Source organism: Nylanderia fulva, unplaced genomic scaffold (assembly GCF_048542155.1).
Source record: "Nylanderia fulva isolate GAGA-0341 unplaced genomic scaffold, ASM4854215v1 Scaffold12, whole genome shotgun sequence".
NCBI classification, from domain to species: Eukaryota; Metazoa; Arthropoda; class Insecta; order Hymenoptera; family Formicidae; genus Nylanderia; species Nylanderia fulva.
In genome coordinates, this window is record NW_028189409.1 from 4762820 (window position 1) to 4787748 (window position 24929).

General features: G+C 34.2%; 2 protein-coding genes across 2 annotated transcripts; one reads left to right on the top strand and one right to left on the bottom strand.

The window, feature by feature from the left end:
- Positions 1–355: 355 nt before the first annotated feature.
- LOC114935386 (thioredoxin domain-containing protein 12) lies at positions 356–1524 on the bottom strand. The gene is made up of 2 exons (XM_029308229.2): positions 1232–1524; positions 356–634 (listed from the first exon to the last, which is right to left on the bottom strand). Exons 1-2 carry the CDS (start codon positions 1489–1491, stop codon positions 361–363), a joined length of 534 nt encoding a protein of 177 aa, XP_029164062.2. The 5' UTR covers positions 1492–1524; the 3' UTR covers positions 356–360.
- A 307-nt stretch (positions 1525–1831) lies between these two features.
- Positions 1832–8870, top strand: CenB1A (Centaurin beta 1A). The gene is made up of 12 exons (XM_029307946.2): positions 1832–2232; positions 2420–2477; positions 2742–2800; positions 3132–3305; positions 3384–4028; positions 4123–4302; positions 4382–4488; positions 4571–4754; positions 4835–5750; positions 5879–5978; positions 6253–6373; positions 6451–8870. The coding sequence occupies exons 1-12, from the start codon at positions 2180–2182 to the stop codon at positions 6617–6619; spliced, it is 2766 nt and encodes a 921-aa protein (XP_029163779.1). The 5' UTR covers positions 1832–2179; the 3' UTR covers positions 6620–8870.
- The last annotated feature ends 16059 nt before the right edge of the window (positions 8871–24929 follow it).

Genomic DNA, 24929 nt, shown 5'->3' on the forward strand with positions numbered 1-24929 from the left:
TTCAAATTCTATTAAAAAAATATAAAAATGTCATTCAAGAGAGATAATTAATATTTCATTATTATCACAAATTATATATACTTATACATCGCGTATATCTATTAAATATACATTATTTTATTTTTTTTTGCTTGTTTTTATTAAAATGTAATTTAATTGATTTAATTTATGAATTTAAAAATTTTAGACATTTACTGTATTCTTTAGACATTTAATATTCTAAATTACTATTTACCATTATAATTTAAGAAAATGCTACAAATATATATGTATAGCAAAATGAATTTATTTTCCCCAATATAATTTCAAGTGACAGTGACACATATAATCGCGACTGTCATCTAATAAAAAAAATAAGATTTACTTCTTTTTAGCCTCATCAGCAACAGTTTCGACCGATGATTCTTCCGAGCAACGTTCCAACGCTAAAATCATACTATCTATTATTTGACTTGTGCTGTTGTAGAAATATTTATATTTATTGTCGGCCTTCGGATGACGATTATAAATATCTTCCATAAATTCGCCGTCCGGAGTGAAGAAGAGAATTCGCGGAACGTATGTTCCATCTGGTTGAAATCTCGCTTCGTCTTGCGCGGGAATCTCGCCTTTCCTCGCTTCCACCATGACGAAACTACATATTGTTATGCGAATGATCAATTCGATAAAAAATCTTATTATATAAGCATTTTATTTTAGCTCTCTGTCACTTGGTTGCTAATTTTTAACAGTTGTACTTGTCAAATTTAGAGTTTCAGAAAACCCTATACATATTTATACTTATTATAATTCGAGATTGTCGATATTTGCATATTTTTATGAGAATTATTGGTGTCTTTGAGAATTGATATTTTATGAGAATAAATTTTATCTCATATTATTTATTTTTATATACATTCTTTACCTTTTTAATTAATTAATTGTAAAATAAAATAAATATTATTTTCTATAAATAAAATATACATATAATCATGGGCATCTACAGAATTTTTTCCAGGGGAAGGTCTTAATTAAATTTTTGTTTTTCCCTAATTTTTTTTTAATAATTTCTAGCAGTATTTATTCAATAGAAGAGCAAATTCTTCATTTTTGTACTGATTCCAAGGGGGAGCAAACATCCCTTCTTGCCTTCCCTTGCCCATTCATATAATATGATTTAGGTTTAATAGCGCGCGCGTTAATAATCGCAGAAATGATAAGGAAAAGATTTTAGAAAGAAAGATGCACTCACTGCTTGCTGAGATCGAGGAGCCTGATGGAGTTGATGAATTTAGGCTTGAGTTTCTCGCAGGTGGGACAGCCTGGTTTGTGGATCAGGAGAAAAATCGGCTTCCTGCAGATCTTCGCCTCTCGAAAACCATCCCGCAGATTCTTCCATTTGTACATGTGGCCGAAGTAATTCGAATCGTCGTTGGCCACAACTGCAGTCCCGAATATGTAACACGCCAAAGTGGTGAAGTTCTTGAAACCAAGACGCTTGGCATAACGCATGATTATAATTTTCACGAAGAAATGTTTCTTCTTTTTTCAATTCAATCGCCACTGATATCAATTTGTGACGTGCGTGCGGGACGCGTGCGCGATTTAAAATTCCCGAGAGACGCCAACTTCGCGCTTAGTTTCCGAAACACACATCGAGCGCCATCTGACGGCAAAGTGACAGTACTATTATGACAGGAAAAAATCAGAAGATGCAAAAAAAGAATATAAAAAAAAAAATGAATTTTCTCATTTCTAAAAACGGAATCGTCTTATTATATAAACAATTTTGTACATACAAAATATTAAATCAGTCGATAAATACTAAATTCTGACATGCATAAAATGCGCATGCGTTTAAAGGACAAAGCTACCTCTCTTTACTCTCTCTCTTGTGGGCACGTTTTTTTTTTACAAGTCAAAAATATAGTTGCGAGAGTGCATTTCGATACGTATGTACAGAGTTTAATGGTCCAGTCATCTTCTTACATGTTTCTCGACTCCGTGACGCAGACAGGCGTTTGACAGAAGAGAATGGAGTCTGTCTTCTAGGCAAGTGCGCGCGCGTACAGTTTTCGTTAATTGCACTTGGACTGTTAACCCAAACGTGTCAATTTCATGGAAAATATTACGACGTCTCGAGATTGCGGTACACCGGACGAAGCTGCATTCGAAGATCTCGGAAGATCTAGAGTACAAAATGAAGCCTTTGATCGAATTCGAAGAATGTTTACGAGATACACCGAAATTTCGGTATATAATACATCTGTGCCTCTCCCTTCTATCATTATTTTTTATACAAAGAACATTGACAGTTCTATATTATATATTTCATCTTGGTTATTCTCATCTTTGTCAATTTATAGTTGTTTAAATATTGATTTTATCTACATTTTTTTGTAAATACGTATAATTTTGTAAAATAATATGAACTTTACAGATCCTGTATCGAAGAGGAGGAGAAGAATATAGATCAACTTGAACAAAAATTAGATAAGGTATTGTACAATATGATGACTCACAAGCATGCATTTAATCTCTAACTACTAATTAAATTCTTGTAGCACACAAGTTTTTCATTATTTAAAGATGATAAAAAATAATGCATACAGAATGCACAAAAAAATAAGAATATGTATAAGATATGCAGAATATACAATGTTATATGTTTAAATAACAACAAGAAAATATTTTCTTATTTACATAAGTATTTTTTATTATATCTTGATATGTTATTTGTCTTTGCTTTCATTGTTTATTAGGTGTTGAAGAATTGCAGCTTAACTATTGACACTGGAAAAGCCTTTGTTGGACAGCAAAAGTAAGAGTCTGATATATTTATTTATGCTTCAACTATTGCATCAGTATTATAATTGTCCATGTAAAATGTTAAAATTGAAAATATGAGTATGAAGATGAGATAAATTTAGAAATTATTAGCATGTAAATACTATACAAATGTTTCTTTATAAAAAAGACTAATAATTTTGAGTTATTAAAAATTATATTAGTATTATTTTTTTTATTTTATTTTAAAATTTATAAAATCTCAATGTTTAAAACATAGTCTTTGTCTTATACATTGTAGATTTTTACTTTTATACATTTGTAATATATGTATATATTAATGATGATTTTATTTTCTTCAACAGTCAGTTTGCTAATAGTCTATGGGAGTTGTCTACGTACTTTGGTGATGATCCCGAAATAATGGCATTCTTAAATAAACTTATTCATGCCTTGCAAGAAATGAACAAGTATCACACTATTTTGTTGGATCAAGCTTCTAGGACTGTAATGAAAGATCTTAATAATTTTATTAAATGGTGAGTCACGCATATCGTTGCATCTAAAGTCGACAGACTGGTTTAAGTAAAGTTTTATCTTGCATTAAATTTTTCCAGTGACATCAAGAGAGTAAAGGAATCTCGGCATTATTTTGAAAGAATTTCTGGTGATCTCGACATTGCGCTAAATAGAAATTCTCAAGTGCCGAAATCTCGGCCTGCAGAATATGAAGAAGCGTCGAATATCCTGTCGGCTACTCGATCGTGCTTCCGACACACTGCGTTAGATTACATTCATGTATTGACGATGCTGCAAGCGCGCAAGCGACACGAAATATTAGGCACGTTGTTGAGTTATATGCACGCATGTATCACTTATTATCATCAAGGTAGCGATCTCGCCCAGGATCTAGATCCGTTTCTGAAAGATCTCGATGAAAACTTAGTCAAGATGAGGGGTGATTCAAACAAACTTGAAAAGGAAATGGAAAATCGGCACATCTATGTTAATAATCGAGATCTGATTCCGTCTCCGGTACCTGGCAATCCCAAGATGGAAGGATACCTATTTAAAAGGACCAGTAATGCTTTCAAAACCTGGAATAGGAGGTGGTTTTGCTTAAAGGATCACCAATTGGTATATCGGAAACGAACAGGTGATGAAGGCTATACAATTATGGAAGAAGATCTGCGATTATGCACTGTAAAACCTGTAGTTGACTGCGAAAGGAGAAATTGTTTTGAAGTTTTAAGTCCGGCAAAGTAAGTAGATGCATATCATTTATTTACTGTTTCCTGTAATAATAAATGAGAGTTTGTTTGCAGACATAAAAAAAACTTGTTTTCTAATTTACAGGAGCCACATGTTGCAAGCAGATAGCGAAGAAACATATTTGGCTTGGGTGACTGCTATGCAGCAAGCTATCGGTGCTGCCATTCAGAGAGGTATGAGTATAGGTTCTGGTGTTAATCCACACGAGTCGCAATCACGCGATAATAAGGGTCCTGTGAGAAGATTAACAAAACCAAGATCGAGGTAATTAATAGATTTTTATATGCCATTGGTTTATGTTGAATGGGTAAACTAATTTTAATGAAAATTGTTTTAATTTTAGAGTATGGGAACAGTTATTAAAGATCTCAGGTAATGAAGTATGTTGTGATTGTGGTGATGCTAACCCAAGGTGGGCCAGTATCAATCTAGGCATTACGCTTTGCATAGGTAAATTACATTCCAAAATATTACACTAATATACACTGTCGCTTATAATATTGTACATTTAATGTCTTTGATATTTGTACAGAATGTTCTGGTGTACATAGAAGTCTTGGAGTGCACTATAGCAAAGTTCGCTCCTTGACTTTGGATGATTGGGAACCAGAAATATTAAAAGTGATGGCAGAATTAGGTAATTCTGTTGTAAACAGTATATATGAGGCTCTACCTATCCCTTCCGACATTACTAAAGCTACACCAAAATGCAATGGGTATGTAATATCATGGTGAATTGATTATTTCTCTTTTAACGAGCAAAAATATTTGTATTACTATATCTCCTTTTCTCTAGTAATATTCGGGAAGCTTGGATAAAATTGAAGTACGTTGATCGTAAATTTGTGAAACCTCTGACTGACGTGATATCAACCAGGCATCACGCCAGTCGAGATCAAAAGCATTTTCGAAAATGGAGCGTGCGTAAATTACGTCGCAGACCACGCAGTTGCGATAATATCGATAATAGTACTCGCAATAAAACGATGTTGTTATCCGTAAAAGAAGGTCATCATTCAACGAGTTCTGACGATAGCAAGCACACGTCGATTGATAGCTTGAATTCTGTTGGAAAAGCGAAGAAGACTGAACGGAATTCAGTAAGTTCGGATGACAGCGCTAACGTAGATTTGAAAAATAACTCTACTCTCTATGGAAAGATCTTAAATCGTTCGCAAAACGATATGAACGATGGTAATAAACATGTTATTAAAACTACCGCAGCTAGTGGAGAAGCTGCAAGCAGCGAATCAACGCAAGATAGTAATCTGTTAGAAAGAGAAGACAAAGTGAATTTATCGACAACGAATACTAGTACACCTTCAGTTGGCGAAACGGATGACAGTTCCAGCAAACACACCGATGATACCAAAGACGATAATAAAAACGTTTTGGAAAATACAGATCGAACAGAGAAGCACTGCAATGAAAAAACAGAATCGGATATATTAATGTTCGGTTGCGACGTACCAAAACCGATTATGGACGGCAACTTAGAATTGAGCTCCGACCAAGATTCAACGGCTGGTGAAGACGAAGAATTTACCGATGAAGAAGATATCGAAAATCTACATCCCGAGCTACTGCTTTACAAGGCTGCAGCGGCACACAATTTGCCCGTAATGTGTGCGGCATTGGCAGCTGGTGCTGACAAATTATGGTCCAATGTTAATGATAAAGACCGCAGCGCGTTGCACCAAGCGATAATAAGTGTATGTACTAAAAAAAACCTTTATATAATTTATATATTTTATTACAATATTTACTCTTGCTCAATTTTGTGCAAAAACAACTGCAAAGTTGATAAGAATTACCAAATAATGACTGTGCTTTTTCGCAGGGGTCTGTCATGTCGTGTGAATATCTTCTTTTGAATGGCGCGCGAATTAATTGTCAAGATGTCGAGGGAAAAACGCCATTACATTTAGCAACAGAATTAGGTATGGGCTAATAAATTACAAATTATTTTTTTCTATATTTCTAAAATACAAGATGAATCATAGGCGTCCAAAGGATTTTTTCCAGGAGGGAGTATAATTAAATTTTTTTTATTTTTATTTTTATTTTTTTTTATATTAAATATACAAATAAATTCTAGTGTTTATTAAAAAGGAGAGCAAATGCTTAATTTTTTTTACTGATTCTAAGGGAGGGCAAATGCCTCCTCTCCTGTGGATGCCCATGATATGAATTTATTCATATTTGTATATACAGGACATACTGCCCAAGTGTGCTTGCTTCTGAAACACCGTGCTGATCAACACATCGAAGATGAAAGCGGAATAAAACCGTTGTCAATCGCTGTAAAAGAAGCAAATGCTGATATCGTTACTTTGTAAATATCTCGCAATAATTTGTATGTTTACATATTTTAAAATATTTTATTTTATTACATCAATTTGTGTATTTCAGACTACGGCTTGGCCTGCTAAATGAAGAAATGAAAGATTCTGAGATAGGCGTCACAGGCGATGAAACATTCAATGACGTCGTTCGTGATTTCAGCCAGTTGGCTTGCTCGCATCCGGAACGACTGCAACGTCGAAATGAAACCACGAATCTGCCACATATGTCTGAATGAGGTTTACATATTCTCATATAACTATTTACAGAGATTTACGCACGCGAACAAATAATATCTTGAATATTAAATTTGCAAAAGTTATTGCAAAGTATTGATTGATTATCACATAAATGTGACTGAGAAAATAGATAACATCTAGAATCATTTCACATAAAAACATCATCATTATATTCCTTTTATTTTCATGTGTAGGAAACTATAATTAATTATCTTGACATTTAAAATAATATTACATTCTCTCAATTTCTGATATATTGTTTATTATAATAATTTATATAATATTTTTAAGAATTCAAGAATTAGAAATAGTTTCAGTTCCTTTTTATTTATGATTTTTGACTCGCTATATACATATAAAGATTTTTAAAAAATTACACATACAGGATTTTATATATATATATCCATCAGGTCACTATGAATGATTACCAAACATGTAGTGTAAAAAGAAACGTATCGCTGACGATTTTTTGCTAATTGCTTATCGCATATGAGATTTATTCTTAAAAATAAGTAATTAAAATAAAATTAAACTCAAGAGCAAAGATAAGACAGGTATAGCATGCGTTACATGAATATATATATACATATAAACACGCACAAATATTTGTTTGAGTCGCGTTACATCGAATATTTTATTATCATATATGGATAAACGTTGAAAATTATATACATATACATAATGGCCTAATGAAGGATAGAATTCTAAGAGAGATTTTCTTAGATACACATCTTTATATCTTTGTATACTTGCATGATTATTATTTTCAATTTAAATCAATTTAGTTATATATAATCGACAAATTGTGTGTAGAAAGTAGCACGACATAAACACAACAAACCATCGTCTCGTTAGAAAAAAGAAAAAAAAACGTCAATGTAATTTGTTAAAATAGGGCAGTATATAGTTACGTATTATATAATTAATTATATATGCTTTTCAAAATAGATAAAATATTTTTTCATGTATTTTATTGTTAATCTATATATTATATAATGAAAAATATAAGAAAAATGCAAGTTTTATCAAGTTGAAAAATTTCTATGTGTATATAAAACGCAAAAATTGATCTGAGATTAATTTCTACATATTTTTAATTAATAATTCAATTTTATAAAAGAAAGAGTTGTATGATGCAATAATTGCGCAATATATCATGAAAAACTAAAAAAAAATAACCAAAATTTTAATCAAACACTTCTTAACTTATCGAGAAAATAAATAATGCAATTTTATTTGCATGATAATATAATATAAATATTTGCCAATGTTTTGTACTATATATGCATGTTTTTTTATGCATTATATTTATAATTAACATAATAGTATGTCAATAGGATAGATAATATGCGCAAACACATTCCCAGTACATTGTATCAATATTATAACTCTATTTTTTGTATAACAGTTAAATATGAGAAAACACAATTCTCATTTATATTTTTTAAGCTGTTATGTTAAATGGTGCGTGTTATAGATATCAACAAGAGTTTTAATTTAAAAAAAGTAATTTGTGTAGTAATTATTTTCTTAATTAATTTTAATCAATTTGTTGTAATTACTTTCTTTAATTAAAACTCTTGTTACAAAAAAAAAATATTATAAATGGTCGATATGATAAAATATATGATGCAACTTTTTGATTATGCGATCATTGTTAATATATATATATATATATATATATACATATATATATTTATATATATTAATGTGTGATTTCAATGTCGCTATTAATTTATCATGTTGGCGAAAACGTTCGAGTCGCGCAAGAGAGAGGGAGAAAGAGAAAGAGAACCAATTAAAGTAGATAAAATATATATATATACATTTTAAATTTTGATAAAGATATATGGCAGATGTATTAATGACGTGCAATTTATATATTCATAGTGACTTTTACAATTTGATAAAAGAATTTTATTGCAATGATCTTTTTATTATTTTATAAATATTACAAGTACAAATATTATTCTTTTATATATATGTATTTAATATACAAATAAGAAAGTTTCAATACTATTGCGCGAACGCATATTTGTATTTTGTACTTATTAAAATATATGTAGTTTCTTGTAATCTCTGCGGATGTATCGTTATTGTAAGTTTAAAAAAATATTAAGCGACTCGATTGATCGTTAATTGAAAAATATATTGTACGAATTATTTTTTTACAAAGTTCGCCCGCATAGATATGTGTGTAGGATCCATTGAAACACTCTTGCCACACAATAAAGAATCTTGTTAAAATTATTCAAATTCTATTTTGTTACATAATAATTTTTTAGTTCTATAATATCATCATCAATTTGAAATTTAAAGCGACATAACTCGCTATACGATTTGCATGGAATTGATAAAAGAAATACATAGATCTTTGTAACAAAGGAAAGAAGAGAAAAAAGGGAGAGAGAGATTTGGATATATATATACGATAAATATAGATATAAAAAATTGTGATTTTGCAATGTATGATATATCGTGTATAAAGTTTATATAAAAATGAAAATTAGTCTCATAAAAATTCTTTGCCCATTATATTTAGGTTCTACTCTATCTTTTCAGTATTAGGAGACATACTTTTATTCTGGGCCACAACAGCTGAAATGAAACGTGTTATTATTATAGCTGTTCTTTCAATATCTACTCTTACATAACTTGATACTCGTTATTCGATTCTCAAACTAAGCGTGTTTTTATTTTACGATTTTGAATGCATCACAGAAATGCACCGTAAAACAGAACTCATCACGCACATTGAAGGGAGCGCAAATATCGTCGATCAAGAAGTCATTGATGTCAACGCCAAGAAAGAAAAACAACATAATTTTATTTTATAAAAAGATATACATATATTTACACATATGGTTTTACTTTGACGACTTTTTTCTTAAGTATAATTTTATAATATTATTTTATCTTTCTGTGATAAAAGCCCAGTCAACCATATCCGAACAGACTTCTGCCAAATATCTGTTACAAATTTCTCAAAGGTTACAAATTCAGGTCAAAGTGTTAATTTCGATTATGTCAGTAAAAGCAGAGCCTGCTGACATAAGCATAGATCTTGCTCGATTTTTGCTGTCAGATATTCTTCGAAAAAGCAAATCCTTGATGGAAATGCTAATTTGCCAGCAATTTCTGAGTCGCAATCTGTTATCAACCTGCTGATGTATTTTATTTATTGGAGAAGTTTTAATAAGAAAGATATTACTATAGATACAAAGAGAAGGGAGGAGAAAAAATAATTGAAAAAAATTCATTTTTATTTTATCTCTGTCATTTCCTCTGCATTTCGGATACTCGGAAAAATCTAGAATACTTAAGTTTAATCGAACGGATGTCAATGCTTCATCATGCGTCACGATTATCGGTTATCGTGTGCGTATACATATGTCACGCATGCATCAAATTTATCAACCAGCCTCTTTTCTTCTTTCTGCTTTCTTTACAACAAAGGGACTCGCGATTCATCCTCAGCGTATAAATCGTACATTCATAATATCATATTGGAAAATTTATTGTATCCGAGGCAGAGAGATTTCAGATATGTAATTCTCTATTTTTCCCCCTTCTACTAAATATCGCATATTTATTATTTAAAATTTTTCTAATAAAAAAAAACGAAATATCTCATTTTTTCATATTTGATAAATAATTATCAGAGTTGGGTAAGTTGATGATTTTTTAAAACCAAGTTAAGTTAGTTGTGCTTAAAATTAATTTAGTTAAGTTAAAACTTGCATGAATAAAATTAATTTAGTTAAAGTTAAATTAAGATTAAATTAACTGAAATTAAATCAAAAGTTAATTTTGAAAAACATTATTTATATTAAATATATTTTTTGGTAATTATAATTGATGACAAATGAACATAAAAATTAATAACACTTTAATTTAAAAATAATGATATTCATAGAGATAAAAAAATAACTTGTTGAAGTTAAAAATTAATACATTTTAAATTAACTAAGCTAAAAGTTGAAAATTATCAATTATTTAATTTTTTTTAACTTTTAACTAATTAACTATAGTTATTACTCAACCCTAATCATTATATACAGATCATCGTAATCAAGCGATCAACAAACGCGTATTATCGAGAGAGATTTTAACAAATCTATGCGTTTTCCTTTGAAAAATACGAGGTTGAAAGAATCGCCGAGTAGTATAAGCTGAAAACTCTAAATGAGCCGAATAAAAAAGTGCGTAGATCCGCACTTCATGTATTCGCGCCGGTCGCGGAATGCTAAAAGAATGTCACGCGAGAAGAGTAATAAGTATTCATTAGAGCTTACGCATTTGCTTTGCACAATTGCAGTCCTCGCCCGGCTCCCGATACAAGTGTCGCTTATCAACTCCCGTACGTAGTATCAATCGTGACTGCTGCAATATATTGTGCGCAAGTTCACTGTGTTTATTTTTTTCGGCGTCATTGATCCATTATCCATGCCATGGTGCCGTGGCTGTTCATTTTTTTCCTGCTTATCTTCATCACAAGCGTAATAAAGCAATGCGATTAAATTTAAGAGCTACTTATTCGGACACTTCAAATTTCATTTCTCTCAAATCGTCGCTATAAAACAAAATTTCGATACATATATATATATATATAATAAATTTTGATAAAAATAATTATATAATAATAAATAATAATATAATTACAATATTAATAATTTTAATAATATAATATTTGAATAATTTTATATAATATATATTTAAAGGAAATCTAACACAGAATTTTTCGCAATTTCGAAATCTCTTAAATTACAATGTAACGAAGGAGATTATGGTTTTATGATAGTAATTCATTATCATGGATAAATAGTTTCATGATAATTGTGAAATATTTCAACAAGATTACAGCAATATTGCACAATGTATTTACAATCATCTTTAAGTGTTTCAGCAATGTTTCTGCAGTCTTATACTGTATGGGAAAGAAAAAGAAGGGAAGAAAGATCGATATATCACTACCGATAACCCAACGTGCGTGAATGATCTCTTCTTCCCGAACTAATACAAAGTCGACTAGAATATACACGTAATCCAGTCGTATCGCTCTAGTTTTAATAGTATTTAATGTACGATATGCGTGTTTACTATGCGAACGAGATACGTCGCGCGAGAGATACGTAAGTTTATCCAATCAGCGATACTACACCGATAAAAAGCGCACATGTCTGAATGAGCACCGATAACATGTTTCAATGGAAATTCCAGATACGATAATTAAAAATGGAGAACGCGGAGGAAAAGTCGAGCAGTTGTGAAATGATCGATATACACAGATATTTTTGACATATGTCGCTCGTTAATTTGTTAAATCTTTTTTACATTATACCTCGAGCCTCGATCCTAAGATGATCCCGAAATGTCCCGAAAATGAATTGGTCGCCCGCTAATAATAGCGATCGCCTTGCTCGCGGATGTCGCACGGCGGCAGGCAGTCTACGCGCAAGCTCTCGCGCGATGTTTACTTTCCTTATTAGAATCATTAATAGAACAGAAGTAGGCTCGGGCACTTGCATGTACTCATCGTTTGATGCTGCTGGTCTACACGCTCGCGTTTGTATACGCGAGGTCTATAAATATCATTCGGATCTAGACTCTACGGCTTCTATACATTCAAGAAACGAAGCGACGAATTCATTTTCAAGAAAAAAAATCACGGAAAATATTCGATAACAATTTTCACGTACAATCTCTTTCTTTCTTTCTTTTCTCTCTTTTGGAAGAGAAGCTATACCGAATCGATCTATCGAAGAGAGATCCTTTTGTTTCTTATTTCGTCGGAATTGGATAATGAGATAAAAAAAATTGTGGTACAACTAATTAGCGGATTATCATTTTAAATTAAACAACGTAGTAAACTTTAATCTATCTCGAAGACCTCGATGGCAGTATGCCCTTTTTTAGATAAGTTAATAAAAAAGTTTTTGTCGAATGAAGAGTCAATGGACCGGATGCTGGATGTGTGCAAAAACCGTATAACGAAACGAAGAACAGCGAAGAAAGTTCAAAGTTTCAATCGTTATATATATATATATATATATATATATGATCGCTTTGCGATTTTTTTTACCTCGCGTTTTTACGAATCTTGTGTAATTCATGTTTATTTCTTCGACATCATAAATAGACGATTACTCTGTAATGTGTGTGGAAAATTTGCACGCTCGCGTTATCAAATAATCGCTTATTTATTCATATCTTCGGAGTGATGATAGATGACAACAACACATTTTATAAACACGTATGTCGCAATTGACGCACAATTCATAGATTATTATAGGACAAAGTTTAGCAGGTGTAAGTTTCTTTTTATTTTATTATTGTTGAGAACAGCATCTAATTGCATTTCAATTTTTTAATGCATTTCAAAAAGTCCAAGTACTAATTTATAGATGTATTTATCCTAAGCGTAAATGACATTTGCATTTTGGCAAAATCGCTGTAAAAGAGAAAAGATCAATAATTATATAAATGTGTATCTTTCTTTTGACGTCTCTCTTTCTTTAGAAATATGTATCTCTCGTTTTATCAGACGAGATTAAATCTTTATGACGTGAGGAATTTCTCCCTTTTATTTTTCGATATCTTTGAAACGCGTAGATACATAACTACGCAACACGTGGTGTGTTTATCATCACGTGACATCGATGTATATCGTATGTATATAGATGTAGAGAGCGTCAACATGTGTCAGAGTAACAAGTTACGAAGCCCTAGTTCGTGGATCGCCAATGGGAAAAATAAAACGATAATTCGAATTTATTGATACCCTATTAACAACGGTACAATCCATTGGGTTAGTGTTTGTCTTCGCATGCTCGATCATGATTAAACGAGCGCGATAAACAAATTCCACGTTCATTTAGGCGATTGACATTCCTCGCTGAAGATGGCTCGTTAAAAGGGACATTATTTATCTTCGTTATTGTGCGATATGATGCAAGAAAACGGTACTATGTACATATATAAATATCGTGTTGATTAGAAAAACTATTTTCTATGCAACGTCAGGACTTGCAACTATATATCTCTAAAAATATTCCGAACAGCATCTTAAAAGAAGATCCCCATAAGGAGCAGAAGAGCCTCATATCTTTCATATTTCTACATAAATCTATTTTTGTGAAAAATGATCTCTCCTTATTTATTTGCCCAGCTGATAAAATGTTTCTGTTAATTATTTGTTGGCAGGTGATAATGAGAGGAAGAGATTGTGACGTAAATCAAATTTATTTCGAAATAAAAGAATTGTCAGCGTGCGCTTTCACGCCTCTGCGACGTCACGAAATCAGGACGAGGCTTAATTAATTTTTCCTATCGCGAAAAAAATAGTGTAACGCGGTTGACAGGTGATAATGAGAAGAAAAAAAGTGTGATTAAGGAAGGAAGGGAGAAAGGGAGGAGATGCAATAAGAGAGTCGCGAGAGCATCATCTCCGCCACAGAGAGACACAGGACGTCGTAATTCGACAGGAACAAACGACGAGATGGTGGAGAAGATGCGTCGACTGTCGCGTCTGCCGGTGCCGCGCTGCTGCGATTTGTGCGTCTAGACGCGTCCTTGTACGCACGTTACGGTTGCGCCCCGATGCTCTCCTCCGGCCGCTTCATCGCGGCGTTGATTCATCGTAACGGATTTAGACCGACTTACGCGATAGAAGCGCGCGCATCGCCGCGCTCCGATAAATTTCGCAGACGGCCCGACACACGATATAGGTATACTCGAAGAGCGAAAAATTGATAAATATATATACAATAATATATAATGGAGAAGAAACAGATCGCGCTTGAGATTACAAGCGTTTGAAATCAAAATCTCTCCGAGTGCGCTGTCTATAATTTATCATTACAGCCGAAAATATAGATTTTTCCAAGGCGGGCAATTAAATTCTTTTGCTCTTTCTTAATTTAAACATTTGTTTTATCAATGCAAATATATTTTTAATATACATTTTTTAAATATGCAAATAAATTCGAATTTTCCAAAAAGAGAGCGCACCTGATTCTCCCACGTGCGCAATGACATTTCCCGAAATGTCAATCTCGAGTATGCTTGAAAATGATATCTTGCGATGAGAAGAAAATCTGCGGCGCCTGAAAATATCGTACGAAATAATAATAATAATAAATACTCTCTTTTTAAGAGAGAAAGGGGGGAAGATGCGAAAACGCGGAACCGATTATATTATTTCCAGCGCGCGAAAAAGGACAGCGGGAGTCCTACAAAGGAACCGATGAGAAACGAGCGACGGGGACGACTTACGCGCGTCGACAACTTTAGGATGATCGTCGTCGCGCCTGAAGGAGGTGTTACTGCTCTCTCGTGTCGCCGACGCCGACGTCGCCGTCGTCTTCTTCGTCTCCGGATCTCGTCTTTAGGTAGGCGCCGCCGGCGTTTTTGACCGACTGCATAAATTCTGTTACGATAGTTAGTGGGATCCAGGCGCCCTTATTAAACGAATCTTCCGTCGTTCATTTTATTACACGTATACGCATATCGGAGACGAAAAAGAGAGGAGGAGAGATGTTTTTCGTGAATATATATGTACGTGCCGTTTTGCGTTTGGTTTGTTTTTCGAATAAACCTGGCGCCTCTCTTTCGCCCGCTTCTTCGCCGACTCGGACTACTAGCGGATCCTGGGAGGGTGAGCATGAAAAAATATTAATTAAATAATTTTGCAGAAACCCATCCCCCATTATCGATGTCAGGATCCGATACCTGGACTGATGAACGATTTGGGGTAGAAAGCAAAAGTTTAATTGTCAGTCGCGAGATATAAAAATCTTAAATTAATTGTTAACACTATATATCAATTTTTTCTTCTGACATAGTCATCCTAGAATATTATACTATATTTTTTATCAGATGAAGAGAAAAATGCGATTACATATGTGATATTTTATCTATAAAAATTAAATAAAAATTAATAAAATGAAAAAAATGAAAAAAAATTCCGCCCCAAAGACCCCAAGATCCGCGCCAAGATGTCGAAGAGACGAATGACCGCGGATTACGCAATCCGCATGCATATATACATATATAATTCCATCCGCGACAGGTGTGTCGACGACAGAAGAGGAACGCAGAACAACGTCGTCGCGACGTGAATAGCCGAACGGGGAATGAACGGGGGATGAACTCATCGCGTCTCTTCCGATCTCGTCACCGTCGGCCTACAATGTGCGCAGACGGACAAATGCAAATGGACCGCACGGCGGAAAAGCGCACCTGCTCGCTATGCGCGAGGGAGAGGTCAAGGAGGGTTGGGAGAGACGAGCCATTTCGACGCCGCGCCGGTGCTGGACGCGCCGAACGCGCGACGGACAACGAAAATAAACGGCGTCGCGCCGTCTACCGCGCGGCCTACGCGCTCGACCTCGCGATCGGACCCCTCTCTTTTATCTCTCCATTCAATTTCATTGTGAATTATATGTACACATAGGATCGGCCGCGATCGAGCCAGCTATTTGATCTTTACCAATTTATATATGTCGCGCTAATTGCCTCGTGCCCATCCATTCAAACTCGCGCCCTAATAGCACAACATATATCCGAGAGACATTCAGAGGATATTCAGAGGATACACTGAGCACATCCTCGGGATGTTCTCTGAACGTCTTCGGGATATCTGTGCTGTTAGGGCGTATATATATATATATATTAGAATATCCTTCCACTCTGTGCCATACGTTGATTTTTTGTTAAACTTTATTATTTATTCTATATTGCTGTGTATCAGATAGTTGTCCCCCGGTTCGGCAAATGACGTATCATTGGCTGTGTTCAGCAGGAAAAGCAGCTTTGCAACTGTTGCAAAATTCGTGAATCTAATTGATGTATATGCATTAATTAGATTCATGAATTTTATAATAGTTGTAAAGCTGCATTTTCTGCTGAACGCAGCCATTATAACATGTGCAACGACATCTTATCGAACCGATAATTAGTGAGCGCACATATCATTTTGAGATTGAACGATGATATTTTCACGTCCACAGAAATACTTTGCAAGGTGTCAAATTTTTAAATCTTTGAGTACAAATTTTTGAATTCTTGATCTCAAGGAGTTTTAACGAGAAGATACTTGGACCCATATGTTCGACATATATGGCAGATATGACACACACACACACAGACACACAGAGGGAGATCTCCCTTGAGATTTGAATATCATATTACTTTAGAACGTATTTGTGTATTTATTACCAGAAGAATATAATTCATGATTTTTTAGACTCTAAAACTCTTCTAACATTAAATTAAATTTATATATATATAAAAAAATGTTTAATTTAAAAATTTAAATTAGTCTAAAAAAATTAGACTAATGCTACATAATTATTACGGTATATGACAGCACACGTATCACGCACGTGCTTACGTGAATAGCGAAACATGCGAGCGATCAATAATCCTCGAATTTTCAAGTATTATCTCGAAGAATGAAGTTATCTGAAAATACTATAAAGAGAAAGAAAGATAAATATTTTTCATCGACAGCATTTCCGCTCTTTTCTGTGCAATCAAGGTGGTCCATTTTAAAAGATTTACGACCCTACAGTATCTATTCCCTAGAGTAACGAATTCTAATATGGCTAACGATAAGTTATGACGTCGTTAGAAATAGAGAATAGAAATAGGCGAGATATTTTATCGATTTTCCATTTTACCCTTTTATTGTTAGAGACAAAAGTTTAGATATATCTTTTCTTTCAGACATGAAAAGAGCCAGGCACAGATATTAACGACAAATTATTTTTAAATTCTTCCATACTCATTCATACATTTTTTTCCTCTATATAAAATAAGTATAAAGGAGTTTAAAAATAATTGTGTTGCATCTAATATCTATATTTGATTCTTACTAGCCTTTACTTGAATTTGCATTTATATATCAGAGTTTATTTGACTTATTATTTTTTTTACTTATTTTTTCAAATATTTCAAATCTGTTTACAAATTATATAGATAGATGTATACTTACGCGGAATAATGAAATTTTACAAGAGGCAAAAATGAATAAATAATTTGGTGCATCCAAACAATTAACATCAAACTCATCACTCATTCTTTCGAAGAATAAAATTATTCGTATCAGCTATGAATACTTGTCAAAATATTGACATTTTCGCATAATAGCAGCTATTGACGGAATAAAGTAGCGAGAGAATCAATGCATAATACAATAAAAGGGATAAAACAATGAGACAATCGATGAACGCATTTTCTTTTTGTCTTTGGCGCATTTTCTCTTTACCTTATTGTTAGTAATAATCTCTACTTTCGAACGCAGAATTGACGCGGTACCAACAATTTATATAGCCGCTGCAAATTCTGAACGAAGTTGCTCTCTCGCACAATTATCCCTATTGCGCAACGCAAAGACACCTCGACACTCTCTGGCTCTAGTTAAGGGTACTTGGCGACTGCCAAGAAAACCGAAAACGCCAAGTAGTCCTTCCCGTCTTCTCGGAAAATCGTCTGGCTACGTGGTAGATATTTGCGGACGGAACGCATACTTCGTACCAGTAACGGACGGTAAATTATATCCAACAGCACGATTTTCCTTCCCGAGCGTCCTGTCTTCGGAAAGGACCAAAGTCTCTTGATTGGGGTCTAGAAAAAACTGAAATGTGGCGCGCTTTTGAAAGTAAATAGGCGCCAGCCTTCACCCTCGTTTTCTTAGAAAATAGTCTTTCGAGAACAATCTTGGAAAGAAAATACATGACAAACGCTTTTTCGGCGTGTCAAAGACGCCAGAGTGAACCCAACACATCCTGCGTGGAAAGATAACTTTTGCAACGACAAACCACTGCATTCCTTTAATGACGCTTGACGGAAAAAGGTCGACTTCTCTCAATCGCTCTCATTTAAGTTTGATGCGTGCAACAGGCATCCGCGATTGACGCGCGTAGGATCGATAATTGTGAGAGTGACGCGTTTTGTAACGTCGTATACTTCTTAACCCGATTTCTTGACCCGGACTCTAGCAGCTATCTCGGACCAGAGAGCTCCGCCAAAGCATCCGAGAAAGAAGCTTCGTTTTCTCTCTCTAATCGCGCAAGAGCGAGTCATCCCGGACAAATCTCTTCGCATTCGTCAAGATGACGCGTTGACGTCATCTCGGAATTCCTCAATGATAATTAATCAATGGACGTGTATATATATATGTATCGAGGAGCGAGAGTTGAAATTTTCCTAGGAGCTCATCCTATAACCCCGTTCTCAATGTTTACTGTTATCTAATAAAAATTATATAGAGGATCATCTTATCTTTATATCTAGATAATAAAAATATGATCTACAATAATGTTTAGATAATTTGGTTTAAAGTCGTCAATAGAGAACTTAAGCAGTATCTATATTTTTTTATAGCTATGTTGATATAAACGGTCTTCAAGAGAATATTATCTGGAAGTTATCTATATAGATAAAGCGCCATATAATTTTATCTTTTTATCTAGATATATTTAAAACCATTTAAAATTATCTTTAACCCCGTTCTCAGTGTTTACTATTATCTAATTAAAGTTATATAGATCATCTAGATAAAATTTTAGCGTCATCTTATCTTTATATAGATAGTAAAAATATTATCTAGAATAAAATGTTCAGATAATTTGGTTTAGAGTCATCAATAGTAGAACTTAAGCAGTATCCCATACAGCACAGATCATTACAATATAACATTGCAGCAACGTTGCGATGTTGTAAATTGCAATGCAACATTGCAAAAACATTGCAGCAACATTTTGCAGTGAATTTGCAATGCTGCAATATATTGCAGTGAAAGATTGCTGCAATGTGTATGCAATCTTTGTGTGCTTTGTGTAATATATTTTAGAACTGTGTTTACATAAACGGTCTTAAAAATAATATCTAGAATATAGAAGTTATCTAGATAAATAGCCATATAATGTTATCTTTTATATATTTAAAATCATCTTCATCTCATCCAAGATAAATTTACATAATTTCATCTCATCTTTATCTAGCTATAATTTAAAAATGATCTGAAACTCGGCTCTGATGACGCGACACATCGCGTCATCAGAGCCGAGTTTCTTTTCTGCGCCGCTGCAGCGTCGTATGTCCCCCCTGGTATCACATCGCATTATCATCATCATCGTTATCATCATCATCCATCACGCTATCTAACGCACGTGCGTAGGCGCTCTTACGTAAACGATCGACTTGTTTGCACTCTGTCGGACTGGGAAAAACACGGGACGATGTTCGACGGAAACGGCACGTCCGTCTAAAAAAAAATACGCTGACATTCTGTGAATCCTAATAATAATAACAATTCTTTCGGTTAAATTCTCCGATCCGATTGCCGGAAATATAATGACATTCGCGAGATAGAGAATTTTAAAGAACGCGCAAAGTTGCGCGCGAAGAGCGAGATTTTTCAAAAACAGCTGATCGGGGCATATCGAGTATATATTATATATATATATATATTAATATATATTTATATATATATATATATATATAGCGTTTATATTCGCTTTCATATATACGTCGTATTATATATATATATATATATATATATATCGCACACATCGACGGATAATTGATATGACGCCGCAATCTGGTATTATGCAGCGATCAATCATCCGGACGAATATGTGAGTAATTACGCGATGGACATCTTCTTAGAAGGGACGCCACTTTCGAGGAAGACACGCGATCAAGCGTATGAATGTCTCTCGTAATCTCAAGGAGATGATGATGACACTCTAATTCGAAAGATCGGAATTCCAAAAGGACTCCTGATTATACGTCCCGATGCGGCGTTCGTGAAAGAGCGATAATGGTAAACAAATCACGGTCGAACATATACTTATTACGTCGTGAGGTTGACTGGACTGTTTAACGATTGTTGACTGGATTTATTTCTCGGAACATCACATTATAACTGCCTTTATACGTCGAGGATCGGAATGTTCACGCGCTATGCCGCGTGATCGAATTATATCGTGCTTAGTTTTACGCAGGGTTGGGCACATTAATGATTTTTTTGAACAAAGTTAAGTTAGTTGCTTAGAAAATTAATTTTAGTTGAGGTAAAAGTTGAAATAAAAAAAAAGTTAATTTTTTGAAAAACATTATTTATATTAAATTTAAATTTTGTTTGTTAATTCTTTTCAAATTTATAATAACAAAGAAATTTGGATTTTTATATAGAAATATATTTTTTGGTAATTACAATTGATGATAAATGAACATAAAAATTCATAATACTTTAATTTGAAAGTAACACGTTCGTAACTTATAAAAAAAACAATAATGGTATTCAGAGATAAAAAAATTTAACTTGGGGAAAAGAGTTAATAAGTTTAAGATAAAAAATAACTATATAGTTGAAGGTAAAAATGAATACATTTTTAATTAATTAAGCTAAGTTATAAGTTTTCAACTTTTTAATTTTTTTAAACTTTTAACTAATTAATTACAACTATTATCCAACCCTGGTTTTACGTTGTAAGCCGAATCACCGGGAGAGGGAGAGGGATGAAGGGAGGAGAGATCATTTATATTTTATATATAATAATTTTGTACAGTTTTTCAATTCGACTTTATGAAAAATTCGTGAGGAACGAAGTACATCTCGCAATAGAGAAGGCAAAAGTGAACTTTATCCACATAATATTATTGCGTCGTCGTTTTCGTCCGGGACGGACGTAATATAACGTTACAGGGTTTGACGTTTCTCCCCTTCTTCCTCTTGAAAAATTTCCATTTCTAGGACAGCGGAACATACATATGTTTCTCTTTATCGCGAGCGTACGTCAACCGTGAAAGAGTAAATTCATATACAAAAAAAGGGAGGAGAACGGGGAGGAGAGGAGGGGGAGCCGACCAACTGCGTAGTTCCTCCGTATTATTTATTATCCCTCTCCGGAAGAGCGAAATGACGCAATCCGGATCTCGAGGGCGGTCACAAGCGACTTCTTCTTCCCACACCCTCTGCTCGCTACTTTCCTCCCCACCGGGCCTTTTTCCTTCCCGCAAGAATGTTGACGGAGGAATGTTTCTTTCTGTGCCCCACGTTACCTCTCTCTCCCCCTTCTCACCCCCTCTCGCCCCCTTGTGCCACTTTCATTCATCCGCTTTCCGAGAAAGTGTTGCGTCATTCCTCTATCTCTATGAGCACCTCATGAAAACTCGACTCGGACTTCAGAAAGGGCCCCCTAAATAATCTATCTTATCACGAGGAGGCATTTGGCCCCCCTCTTAGAATCGGTAAACTAATTAAGCACACTGCGGAATTTATTTACGTATATTTAATACAAAAAAAAATTAAATTGAAAAATTAAGAAAAATAAAAAAAAATAATTATACCCCCTCCTGATAAAAATCTTACGGACCCCCACGTAGCTTACAATGCGGAATTTATTTACGTATATTAATATTTAATACAAAAAAAAAATTAAATTGAAAAATTAAGGAAAATAAAAAAAAATTATTATACCCCCTCCTGATAAAAATCCTACGGACCCCCACGTAGCTTACAATGCGGAATTTATTTACGTATATTAATATTTAATACAAAAAAAAATTAAATTAAAAAATTAAGGAAAATAAAAAAAAATAATTATACCCCCTCCTGATAAAAATCTTACGGACCCCCACGTAGCTTACAATGCGAAATTTATTTACGTATATTAATATTTAATACAAAAAAAAATTAAATTGAAAAATTAAGGAAAATAAAAAAAAATAATTATACCCCCTTTTGATAAAAATCCTACGGACCCCCACGTAGCTTACAATGCGGAATTTATTTACGTATATTTAATACAAAGAAAAATTAAATTGAAAAATTGAGGGAAATAAAAAAAATAATTATGCCCCCTCCTGTGAAAAAAATCCTACGGACCCCCACGTAGCTTACAACGAGCGTCATTTTATTATTTAGACGCCAAGAAAGATTTTCACGTCCAAGTCGGGCGGTGACCAAACTTTTGGCATCGTTGTTGAATTCGTTTCATCATCCTCATATCATATCACATTGTGGTCGATCGCCAGCGGCGTTATATACGAGGAAGTACGCGAATATACGAAGGGGTGCAAGAATTTTAACAGCCTATTTTTCAATTATTTCTATACTTTTACAAAAAAATAATAGGAGGCCCCCTGGGGGGCGCGAACAAATCCCAGCGTAGGGGTGAGACGGTATTAAAAAATCGAACTGGCAAGAAAATAAAAAATCATTTACACGATTAATGAGAGTGAGAACGGGACAGAGATGTATCGTGGTACATTGTCGGCATATATGAAACAAGCCCGACGTAAGCGGCACGGGCCCTCGCGATTGGCCGAGAGGTCGACGGGCCCCCGTCGAGCCTCTGCGTTCTCTCTCTCTCTCTCTCTCGAGGGAGAGACTCGTGTATACATGTATTTGTAGCCGATGAGGAACTGTGTGTCACGTGTCACGGAGTCACGTCGCGTTGACACGAAACATTCCGTAGTAGTAGTAGATGCCTGCGCGGGAAGTCTTTTTTTCATAAACGACAATCCCTCTCTCTCTCTTTTTCTCGACGAAGCGTCGAGGATCTCGCCGATGGATGCTACGTTCCAGATCGCACGCGGCACGTTCGAGAGCATGACCCGATGACGAATACTATATACGTTCATAGATTGGATGAATTAAAAGAATGGGGAAAATTGTGAACGATGAGAAGAAATTTGTTTGTGCTTTGACAGAAGCTGGGGGTTAAGTTCATTACTACTGAAAAATATCTTAATAACGACGATTGCTTCAATGTCGATGAGGAAATGCTTTTTTCCCCGAACGAATTTGTTCTGTTTAGAATTAAATTATCGGCCCAGTTTTGAAGAATTTTAAATTTGTAGATCACAATACAATACATTTTCTTGCATTAATTTTGAGCGAAATTTCCTGACAAAATTTTAATTTGCGCCTATTTCATGTAATATTTAAGATGGAAAAATAAAATGTACGATGCCAGGTTTTTTGTCAAATTTCCGATTTTCCAGAAAATGCGGGGAGACATTCGTTAAAAATGTTATTCTTGAAATATTCCTTAGTAAAGGTGTAAAGGGGTGAATCGCTCCTACATTTATTTGATATAGTTGTTATACCGGAAATTTACCGCAAGCACAAAAGCTATCTCAACTTTGTTAACATCAACAAAATAAAAAATATATCGCGTATTGTTCATTAGAGATCCCTTGTAGAAATGTATCACTAGTTAACGCTAATTAATCACTTATTTCGACCACTTAAAATACTGATACACAGTAATTGAAGTATTCGAAATAAATGATTAAGTGCTCGAAATAAGTGATAAATTGGCGTTATACTAGTGATAAATTTCTATGAGGGATTCCGATCTGTTCATAGATTGGGCTAAGTGTAAGTGTAAGTGTATGTGTGGGGCAGCTTTCTCCAACTAATATTGCATCAGACTAATGTTGCATCAGATTTGGGTAAAGATCAGGCATCTTATCGTTAGAAGCGACCCTACTTTTCTATCGATTCGAATCTTCAGTTTTTTTCTATTTGCCTTTCTTTTTCTCTCTGGTAAATTAATCTAGTTCCAACTTTTTTCACGCAACACACAATTACATATGAACTTAATCGACAAACAACAATTGGAAAAAAAACGAAAGAGATATTGTAACAAAGCCACAACTGAAACTCTTCTGCTGGATATCATAAATGACCGAGTTGTGAGTTTAACACGGTATCAAAATCAACTTGTCAATTACTTATTTTGCGTGGCGTGCATTAAATTAGACGCAGTCTATATCAAAAGTGCACATTAAACAATTCCGAAACCTTCAAAATTTGCGGTGTAAAGAATTTTCATAATTCGTCAGTGTGTGAAGAAGAAAAGAGAGAGAGAGATAGAGAAATAAAAAAAATTATTTCACCTCGTAATCTCGAATGCATAAAGAAATCGATCGAGAAGGTTGTCTAGTTCGGTCTGGTTCGAAAGGAAACATCTTGTTTTCCATTGAGACACGTGCTTCGCGCACGTGCACCCACGAGATCTATCGATCTCATTAAATCGGAAGAATCAACGAACGGGAGAGATCAGCGCAGTTAAGAGCCGTCTTTGTTTTTATGCTTATTCTCATATTAACATTATATTAACATTAATGTCTAAGTAAACTCCCCTCCTCTCTTCCTCGGTTTCTCACACACTCTCTTTCTCTCTCCTTGTTTCCCTGCCTAAATCTTTCTTTCCCCCCCTCTCCACCCTTCAGTCGGCGAGCGATACTCGGCAGCAGCTTAGCCCAGACTATATAAACCCCCGACGA

Coding starts and splice junctions, on each gene's coding strand:
- LOC114935386 (XM_029308229.2), bottom strand. CDS start 1,491: ATGCGTTATGCCAAGCGTCTTGGTTTCAAGAACTTCACCACTTTGGCG. Junction 635..1,231: donor CTCCTCGATCTCAGCAAGCA/GTGAGTGCATCT, acceptor AACAATATGTAG/TTTCGTCATGGTGGAAGCGA.
- CenB1A (XM_029307946.2), top strand. CDS start 2,180: ATGAAGCCTTTGATCGAATTCGAAGAATGTTTACGAGATACACCGAAA. Junction 4,029..4,122: donor GAAGTTTTAAGTCCGGCAAA/GTAAGTAGATGC, acceptor TCTAATTTACAG/GAGCCACATGTTGCAAGCAG. Junction 5,979..6,252: donor ACATTTAGCAACAGAATTAG/GTATGGGCTAAT, acceptor TTGTATATACAG/GACATACTGCCCAAGTGTGC.